General features: G+C 39.9%; 1 protein-coding gene across 1 annotated transcript; it reads right to left on the bottom strand.

Annotated features, from left to right (window-relative positions):
* Positions 1-180: 180 nt before the first annotated feature.
* On the bottom strand, positions 181-9,794 carry cops3 (COP9 signalosome subunit 3). The gene is made up of 12 exons (XM_053413146.1): positions 9,595-9,794; positions 8,510-8,639; positions 7,452-7,564; positions 6,554-6,603; positions 5,655-5,747; positions 4,949-5,128; positions 4,717-4,857; positions 3,474-3,647; positions 2,615-2,701; positions 1,555-1,668; positions 1,362-1,442; positions 181-1,030 (listed from the first exon to the last, which is right to left on the bottom strand). The coding sequence occupies exons 1-12, from the start codon at positions 9,647-9,649 to the stop codon at positions 977-979; spliced, it is 1,272 nt and encodes a 423-aa protein (XP_053269121.1). The 5' UTR covers positions 9,650-9,794; the 3' UTR covers positions 181-976.
* Positions 9,795-10,545: the final 751 nt, after the last annotated feature.

The following is a 10,545-nucleotide window of genomic DNA, read 5'->3' as shown; positions in this document are numbered from 1 at the left end:
TTGTGCCCCCTGCGAACCACATCCGCCCCTCAGAGAACGCCGATTGGTTGAATTGTAAATCAGCTTCACTATCAACCCATAGTGGCTCGATGTGACGATCAGAGTGGATGGAAATTCAAATCCACATCAAAGACCAAGCTGGATGAGTGTTTTTTTCACAAAAGCCATGAAACCCACGACTATATTCGTAAACAATTTATTATTAACAGATCCACAATCGCAAAAGCTCAAGCTCCCAAATGACATGACAGTTTGGTTTCATCTGCTGACTTCACGTCTCCTGTAAATAACAAGCTGTCAAAACGGGTTTCTGTACAATGCTCTAGTGACCTCTAGTGGATCCCACCTAAAAAACAAACAAAAAGAGAAAAAGGAAGGAAAAAAACAAAAACAGCAAAACAGTGCACCAGATTGTGACCGACTCGTGCGTTGTGCCAATTTTGGTCAAGGGCATGTACATGTGTACAGATTTGACTATCGATGATATCTACATTCTAACCAAAGGAGTGAGGGAAACTATCGTTTGCAGCCTTTACAAATCTCGAGTATATCTGATTTATTACTCGTCCGCCATAGCGGTGTTTACCTCTTATTTAGTGCTCTTGAGTTACGGCCATCATGCAGCAGAACCAAAACAAACAGTGAGATTATTCACACATATGTTGGAACAAAAAGTCCAGTTTTTATTATTGTGGTTTCTGTTAATGTAGCAGTGGCGCTCCATCCTGAACATTGATAAATAAAACACTGACAAAATTGTAATCTTTTTTTCCTTTTCTGTAAGGACCTTTTTGTTATCCTTAAGACACTGTGAAGAAAGAATAACCAAATTTATCATCATTCCACACACTTAGATTATCCTTGACCAATGTCCTTATGCAATAGAATGTTTGTTTTTCCTCTTTAAAAAAAATCCAACTCATCCTGGGAAGAACGTGTTGGGCAGCTGCAGCGTTCTGTCCCTGTCCAAGGCCCCTCAGGAGTAACTTGATGTTTTGCTACCAACATCGTCCTCTGCTGATCCCATACTCTAGAGAAGAAAAAAAAAAAAAGTGTGTCACGTGTCAAAACTCTGTCATCAGTGAAGAAAACAAACCCAACACCTAAGAGCAACAGGTTTGTGCTAAATCTGCTCTAATACTGAAAGACCACTCTCTTGAAGGAAGATAATGATTCTAATAATTCTAGTTCTTACACTTTCAGTACTTTCATTCCACTCTTGCCAAGCATTCTACCAAATATGGATTTATCTTTGTCCCATAAACTGACTGAATCACATCATGACATTGACAAGGAAAATGTCAGGGGTCTTCCCAAATAAGTTCAAAGTAGATATTAGATGCTGTTTAACATCAACTCACCTTCTGCACAAATTGTGGGTTTACTGTGATTTCTTGATCCATAGACTTTAGCTTCTCATCCAGCTCTATACATTTCAACATCTGAAAGAGGAAAAAGAGGAAATGGCTTAATACTAAGGGACTCATACGTATGATTATGACAAGAGTTCGTGCAAAGCAAGTCAGCAGTGCAAATAGAGATGGGATTCTTCACCTCTTGGTCAATTTTGTGAAGCATTGCTGGGTTGTTGTATTTTTCAGGGTTGTCGTGGAAGCAAACCATACCATCCTTTTGGTTAATGCTAGCATAGATCTCACCATCTTCAATCTGCAAAGAGACACAAAGACATGAGGAAAAAACAACACAAATCAAAAACACAAATTGTATTGATCAATACTAAACTGATCAAAGGGTAAGTTGCTGTGTCAAGACATTAAATAGATATGATATATAATACAACATAGTGAACAGCTGATTCTGTTGAGTCATCCAACACAAACAAAACCTGTGACTATGATGGAAAACTATGCTTTTTAATATAATTTGTTCTCGTTATGTCTGAAAGCTGAAAGATTATTTCCCATCAGTTTAATGAAAAAGTAACTGTGTTGGGGCGTCCTGGTGGATTACGGGTTGAAGGTCAAATATTACAGCAAATACAAGATCTCCAGCTTTAGTCTGGATGGGGGCCTCAGAATCGCTGTGTCTCAATTCTGGGGTCTGCATCCTTCGCAAGTAAAATTTTTGACCAAATACGTTTCAGCGACGCCACTAGGCTGTCCTTCGAAGGCTCGTCCAAATGCGACTGACAAATGTGTCCTTCTACCTCCGATCAACAGAGGCTCAACCGTGTGGATCCTTCTTGGCTCATCATATCCCATTATTCATTGCGCTTCAGTGACAGACTTTTTTTTTTTAAGTACTCAACTGGACAGCTAACTGAACACATGTTAAAAAGATGTATATTTCAACATTTATAAGATAAGATAAGATTATAATCAACCGGAGTGCATTTTGGTCCATAGCTCTGTTGCTGGGCGATGGGTGGGACAAGCTGATGATGCATTAATAAGACTAGAACATCTCTTTTCAGTTCGTCCTATGTGTTCTATGCTGCCATTGGAGGATGCAGACAAAATATACCTCCCGAAAACTTAAAGTATATGTTAAATATAAAAAAATTGTATAAAGTAGGACTGTGAGATATCAGTTGATTATATTTTATAAAAAACGCATACTGATGACCTGTGAAGGTGGCTCTGGACCAACTCACCATGTGTAAGACGTATTTCTCTGCCTCCTGGGGGCCCGACAGCTGCACTCGACTCGCCATGTCTTGCAAAGACAGTGTCAGGAAAGTCTGCGGGAGACACAATAGAGAGAGACACAGAGACAGACAGAGATTTAAACCAAACCACACTGGAAAGACAAGTCACCCTGTGGAATGTGATAAAATAGTTGGGTGGATATTTAACATTAACGCTGATTGAAGACAAAGCAGACAAAACACTTCTTCAAACGCAACCCAGACTAATTGATTAGGACTTTTACTAAGTACATTCTCTAGATTCGGTAAAAAATATCATCATGCGAGTACATTTCAGGACATGACAATTAGCAATATTTTGCTTAGTAACATTTATATTCAACATCTAGTAAAGGGACTGCCGATAAGAATTGGCCTCTCTGCTAACTCAGGTACATTTGTATGAATGTACATGTCAAGGTTTTTAGAACAAGCACATCTGCGGGGAGACAGGGATATGAAGGGTGACTGACAGTTCAGTGGACACACTTGACCTGACTGAGCTTGAGAATTGATGTTACTTGATGTTGAATTGATGTTAAATTAAAACAATTTAAGATAGGAATTAGGTCATCAGCAGTTACATGAGAATTCTTCTTTTTTTCATATTTTGTGAGTAGAAAAGACGGACTACATGTGGTTGTGCAGTCTTGTATTGAATAATAGAGTAAATCCAGGTCAAATCATCCAACCAGCATACAGTAGGGTAACTGCAGCCTCATTATGTGAAAAATGTGGTGTGTGTTGATGTAGAGGTAGAGGAGCATATGTTTTTATAACTGTAAGAGAGGCGCACGCAAAGTCACACACAAACACAAACACTTACCTTTGTTAGCCGCTGAATGTTCTTCTTGTAGAGGGAGGAGAGGCACTGTTTGACCAGGCCTGTGTTGTTGTCTCGTGTGAAGGTCTCGCTGTGTTTGTTGACCACGTTGCGCAGCTCAGCCGGGTTGTTGGTGGTGTAAACCTGAGCTAACTCATGGTATGCGTTGCTCAGGGGCTGATGGACGAGAAGAAAAGAAAGAGAGGAAACACATTAAGAGAAAACTAAATTACAAGATCCATATAGAAATTAAGTGGCTTTCACAATAACAACTGAATGAGTGAAGTCCCCCTAGTTTCCTTAAGAGCTAATGTGTGGACGATCCACAAGCCTTGGAGCTAAACAGGTGCCTTTTCCCGGGATCATTAGCTACCAGCATTGAGTTACTGCTGTTACTTTATTTCATGAACAATACCTCTGCCGTACACAATGACAACGTTTTGGGTACCTGTACCATTAAAGTAACATTAAGGAGTTAGAGCAGGGATGTCGGCACACAAACCTTAACCACTGTTTAGCAATTAGCACAACAAATACTCCAATATACCAGCAATACACCCCACTGATCAAATATTTTAGCAAATTTATAAAAAAATAAAAACTGAAATTGTTATCTTAATCTTTGAGATCTTAATTGTTGACATAAGTTTCAAGTACTACAGGGTAAAGGGTCTGAACACTAATGTCAATGTGATTCTTCTGATTTTTTATACATTTCAAAACAACTTGGCTTATCATTATGTAAAATTGAGTGTAAATCAATGAGAAAAGACATTTTTAACTATTTAAACCTGAGGCTGCAACCTAGCAATGTGGAAGAAGTTAAGGGATACTTTCTGAGTGACTGGGTAAATGTATCAGAGTTTACGAGACTAATGTTAAATGTATACAAGATATCAGTATAAAATGCTTGTTTTTAACAACTTGTAACTATATGTCAGTTGCAAAAGAGCAATAATAGACATTTGCAGTTGCTAGTTATGTTCCAAGGATTGTAACGATATACCATGGTAACCATTTCATCCAAATGTTAATATTGCTGTCTTTGTACACAATCAATGACTAAATATTAAAAGTTATATCAAAGTCTTTTTGAACATATTACGTCTTGAGAGCTTGTGATTTTTCAAACCTTACTCAACGAGTTGGATTCCCAAACTGAGAAGCACCAGACCAGCACATGTTTACACCGCACTATTCTATTCATACTAGTAGTGTTGTTTTCACCAGTGCCATTCAGACTTACCTTGATGAACCTCCCTACTATTTGTGAGGTGTATTTGGGCAGCTGTTGCACTTTGCCGTGGAGAATGAGTGAAACCAGGATGTATTTCTTATAGGCTTCCAACATGATGTGGCTCACTGCCATGGCTGGAGTGGTTATTGCCTGACGAGGAAAATGCAAAACGTGATCAACACAACATAGGCAACACAGGTGGGTACAAATGACAAATCCAGATCGATTAAAAAAGAAGTACCTGTTCATAAAAATACAGTGCTCTTTCAAAGTTTTTGAGGCCCGTGTAGATCATGCCACCATAGTAGTAGTAGCATAAAAAGTGCTTTGCGTCATACGCTCCATTCTCCTTACAGATGTCCATCATGTCCAGCTCCAAGAAGGGCAGGGCGGGCTTGAAGCACTTTGCTAACAAGCACAGCTGTAGGGAGACAGGGATATGAAGGGTGACTGATGGTTCACAGAGGACATACTGCAACTGAGCTTGTCTTTGGATAATTTAACACAACACCTAAACAGCATTCTAAAATAGTGTGCACCTGGGAGGAGGAAGTGATTGAAAAAACAAGAAAGAACTCAAAGACTAAATTTTCTACACTGATTAATCAGGCTCCAATCAAATGACCCCCTTCTGGTAGAAAACCAATGGCCTCAGCTACCAGTGTAGAATGGAACATGAATTATCATATACAAGACCCGGATGTCTTTGCTAAAAGCTACTTTGCACTTAAATTCTAGAAGACAATGTATTATCGAGCAATCTGCGACAATTCCTGTGTCCAGGGAGACGCTTATGCCTTCCTGTTTACACTGGCACACTTATTCCCGGTGTACAGGAGTGGTTATGTGATATGCTGTCTTCAATATGGATGTTGCTTTGTTGCTACATGACAAGGCCTTTTAGGATTACAGCCATGGGGATGATGCTGCAGGGGGCGCTGACTCACCTGACACAGGTCTGCATGAACTGAGGTAAGTTGGTTTGTGTTCATCTGCATTTTGTCTATTGCCTGTTTTAGGATGACGACACCCCTCAATGGCTGTCAGAGAAGGAGAGGAAAAAAGTATTTAGTCAGCTACAGTTTGCATGACACATCCAAACACCCTAAGTGGTCTGTGACTGTACCGCACTTTAAAATGCTTTTAAATATTTAGAACTAGAAGAAGGAAAACATGTGCCTCGTTGACGCTGTGGTGATGGGGCCTTGGCTTATTGGACAGTGTTGAAAAATAGGATATAAATTGAACCATTTTTCCACCAGGTGGTAAATTGCTTTTGCAGCAAGGTACACTGAACATTTCATTCGATATGTTTCACCCATTCACAGGCTACGTTGTCCAGAAAACATTTTACATACAAGTTTTAAACATTATACAGACATAAGTTACATTTCCTGATTTTACCCAATTCTAGTTTTTATTACAAAATTGTCACACTTTGATGGCAAAAAAGACTTAGCTAAAATAAATAAATCAGTCATGTGTTTTTAAATGACATTCAAACAGTTTGGTCCTCATTAGTAACTGTAGCACTACTGCAAAGGCTGCTGTGCATCATGAATGGAAACCAAACTGTTGTACACAGGCATAACAGCAGGAGAAGCTACATCATTTATCAAGAGGAGGCTGCATTAGAAAATAAATGTTCCTGTACAAATGTGGAGAGTTGCATGAAGAATGGTCAGTCTTAAAAATAAAGAATGCGCAAATGAAACATTCCTCTATATCCCTACACATGATGCCAAACATCTACACTGGGTACTATGGATTTGAAAGGATCAAAGCTCTTTTTTTAATATCTAGTTGGACATTTCACCCTCACCCGAGTCAGAATCGTCAATCTTACCTGTTTGCGCTCTACAAGGGCGTTTGTCAACTGGTGGCAGAGACCAGCAACTATGAAAGGAAACAGAGGGAAAACAAAATGACTGTAAAGACATTTGAGTGTCATGCACTGGTCGCATTTGATAAGGACATACTCTATCTACACTGATGCAGACCTGTCCTTTGGAGTTCGATGTTCATACAGAACATGACGTTATAAAATTCTTAATTTGTTTCTAATAATGAATCTAATATTAGGAAATTAGCTGAGATAGAAGGTAGTTTTCGATCAAATATAAATAGCGTGGGAAGAAAGGATTTAAGCAGACATCAAGCTCTTGGCTTTGCTCTATTTTTGGACTAGGAGGGGGGAGGGCCATACAAAGCAGAGATGTTGATGACTTACTGGAAACAAGGAAACAGTGTAATGAACTTGCTGAAGAGACAGTGGCATAATAAATACCACCATCTCTGGGACTAGATGCGTTGGCAAATGACTGTTTGAATCATGGGGTGATCTTGAATTATGCAGTTCCTCATTAGGAAGGACTGCTTATATTAACCATTTGTTCGTATCTGCCATTGTCCTGTAGACCAGGTTTTAAAACAGGTAGTGGTTAAGACGTAACGTGGTAAAGCCTCCCTCTTGCTCGACTTGATTGTCTGCCTGGGACAACTGTGACAATGTTTGTTGTCAATGCATTTTAGTGTGATCAGTCCCTTACATTTCACAGATTCCATAGGACAACACAATGTGTTTTTTAGTTGACACTCACAAAGATAGATTAGTTGTAAAACATTCCTGACACGAAAATGTATCATTACTAATGAAAGCACGTACACTTTAGTGGGCTTAATTCTCTTAAAACATGGCACAATTTGGCTGAGTACTACTAGAGGTTTGGTTAGTCGGGACTTACAAGTGTCTGTTGCATATCTAATGTGCTCCCCATTGCAGGTACTGATGAAGAGCTGGACTTGAGAGAAGAGGGTCTCAAAGTCGGGGATGTTTGGCATGGAGAACTTCACAAATCTGGATCAAAACAGGAGAAGAAAAACACAGGGTAAAACAAAGAGACCTAGATACAGGCCTGAAATCTTCACTGGTTACAAGAATACTTATGCATGTGGGATGCAAATGAAAATACATCATTGGGACTTTTTGTTTACCGATTTACGTGTCAAGTTTTTCCATAAGGAAAAAAAGTAAATATTATTGAAAGATATTTGTCAAAAACTTGAGGTATTCAGGGTTTGGGTGAGATGAGAACTGATCTAGGGCGTTAATAGTTAATTATTTGTCTGAGATTTTTAGCTTGTTCCATCTACAAAATCCTCCCACAGATGGATATGGACATACTTTTAATATTGTTTCGAGAATACAGATGTCTAGAATTAAATTTGTCTGTAAAGTTATAACCGCAGAATTGCGTCTCTACTTCAAAACCATCTTTCTGCCTAACCCTACTGATTCTGGCCTGTTCTTCATGCAAACAGTGCAAAATGACCTTCAACAAGCACAAGAATATGACAATTTCTTGGCCAAGTTAAGACAAAAGTAGACGGAAGTAAGGAGTGTAATGAAGGCAGGGGTGTTTCAGACATCCACAGCAACAAACTTCCCTCGAGACAGAATTCTTGACCTGGGCTAACTGCAGCAATGGCGGCAAAGTTATACCTCTTTTAAACCCAGCAACTAGACGTGGATTTTTTGTTAACTCATCTACCTTTCTGCCCCCCCACCCCAGCCCCGGTGTGTCATGTTCCACGTCACAAATTAACTTAAAACTAAAGCGCACATCGTCGCGCCAAATCAGCGTGTTCACCCGAGTGTTACGTTTCCATTACTTATGTGTCATTTGACCCAGGGATTAAAGCGGATTGAAGCCATTCCCATTGCAAACAAAGGCCTGGCAGGTATTATTGTTTAAAAAAAAGAAAAAAAGAAGGGGCTTCGGTGTCAAAGCAGGGTACTTACAGCACAGCCAACACGCCTAGGGAGTGCTCCTGGATGTCCAAGGCCCCCAGCACCGTGTCCAGGTGGGACAGATTTTTGGCCAGCAGCTCCCCGCTTTTGTTGATCAACTCACACAGCTGAGTCATCTGGCCTAGGAGGTGGAAGACAAAGATGAAATGACAACAAAAAAAGAGAGAAAATTAAAAACAATTGGAAACTCCTCGCATGGACTTTGGATCACTGTTTCCAATTACATTACGTTGCAACGCTGGATACAGATTAAATATCAAACATCACTCTTTTTAGGTGGGCCCCAATTACATGCAGGATTTAACATCAGTAAGTGTCAACAGCACAAGGTAATTATTACCTGACGTACACAAGTATAAAACTGAAATGGGTCACATAGGTTATAAATTATATTAAAAAAACTATCACAGCAATTGTAAATAATGAAGTAAACTTATCAAAATCGACAAATGTAAACAGGGGAATACTTTGTGTCAAGTGTGTTACGGTTTTGTCTTTATTGTTTTTAATGGGGTGAAATAACTGATCAAATTGCATTGTGCGTGTTTTAGTGTGCACAGAAGCTATTCTCTAGTGCAGAGAACAGAATGACGAATTCAATTCTCATGACCGTGCTGCTGCGGTTGAGTATTTATATATACATCGACCGGTCAAGTGTCCTGTCAAGGCCTTGCAACAGAGGTAATACCAGTGGGATTGACAGAGGACTTTAAACCAATGATATTCGCAAATTCAGTCTGGCGGCCAATCGCGTGCGGCCGGGGCGGGACTACCGGTAGGCAGTCACCAGAAATTATTTTCTAGATCAAAAACAAAAAGTATGATTTTGACATTTTGTTGGATGAGCCACCAAGTTCGCGGCCATCCCCGGTGTCACCGAGTCCTAACGCATCTTCTGGTGACACTTTGCGCAACTCTCGTCGCCGGAGAAAGTCACATTTGCGGTGTGTTTACATGATAAAGCAGAAAAAAGGGGCACTGGCCAGATTGGCTGCGAGCTATCGGCAAGGCATTGGATAGCATATGCTAGCTAACTAGCTAAACCTTGCCCACTTGAATGGGTTCAGCGCGCCTACCTTGAGCGGAGAGCTGCCGCACGTTGTTCACAAACTGCTCCAAGGCTGAAGCCATTATTTCCCGGGTCCAAAGTGGAGGTAATTCGCACTGTTTTTCATTCAAACGTCAGAAACTACTCCGTCCGGACTGAGACAGGGGGCCACACAGCCGCCACTGAGGAGAAGTTATCGCGAGATCGTGAGCGCCGAGCGAATTGACACGAGATTTACCAGCCACCCGTTGGATTGTTAAAGGGCCAGCGACATGAATCACTGACGATGTTCTCCGTGTTGTTAAGAGAGCTTTTATATCTTGTGTTTATTTCACGTGTTGAGGGAATAAATGGGGAAAATAAGGGTAAAAAAATATACAGGATTAGATTAACAAAGACGTTATTAAATGTAAAGTGTTGTACTTGATTTGACCACGTCCACTGGTTATAACCAGCAAGCAAAGTTTGTTATAAATCTAAACACAAGATGCAGTAAACAATAAGGTAATAGTTATTAATCTCAAATGTAACTGTTTTTTTATTTATTTGTTGAATTTTTATTTATTAATGCAGATGAAATACATCAATTTTGATTATGTTATTGTCTAATTATACACACATCCTGGTTCTTTGTAGAGTAGTATTCATAAAAATGGCTTCGCCTACTTATAAGTGTGTATACCGCATGCGGCTCTTCAGCCCCTCTGCAGTGGCTCCCTGTACAGTGTTGTGCATGTTGTGCATATTTTTCACGAACGGTGAACTTAACGAATCAGTTTTCATATGATGAACGTGAGTGAACATCACTTTCACGTTCATTGAACACGTTCGTTTTTATGAGAACGATGAACTGTACGCAACTCAATGACAAATAATGAATTTGAACGGTGAACACGTTCATAATATGGAGACCATCATCATATACCCCCAAACCAGTACATTGAAGGGGTTACATTCAACAACAAGCGGAGAAAGCAGA

Source organism: Pleuronectes platessa, chromosome 21, assembly GCF_947347685.1.
Source record: "Pleuronectes platessa chromosome 21, fPlePla1.1, whole genome shotgun sequence".
In the NCBI taxonomy this organism is placed as follows: Eukaryota; Metazoa; Chordata; class Actinopteri; order Pleuronectiformes; family Pleuronectidae; genus Pleuronectes; species Pleuronectes platessa.
This window is presented reverse-complemented; position numbering and strand designations above follow the sequence as displayed.

Excerpts from the sequence above, each read along its gene's own strand:
- cops3 (XM_053413146.1), bottom strand. The coding sequence starts at position 9,649 with ATGGCTTCAGCCTTGGAGCAGTTTGTGAACAACGTGCGGCAGCTCTCC. Across the intron at positions 2,702-3,473 it reads ACATTCAGCGGCTAACAAAG|ACTTTCCTGACACTGTCTTT; the intron begins GTAAGTGTTTGT and ends TGTCTCCCGCAG. Across the intron at positions 1,031-1,361 it reads ACCCACAATTTGTGCAGAAG|AGTATGGGATCAGCAGAGGA; the intron begins GTGAGTTGATGT and ends TTTCTTCTCTAG.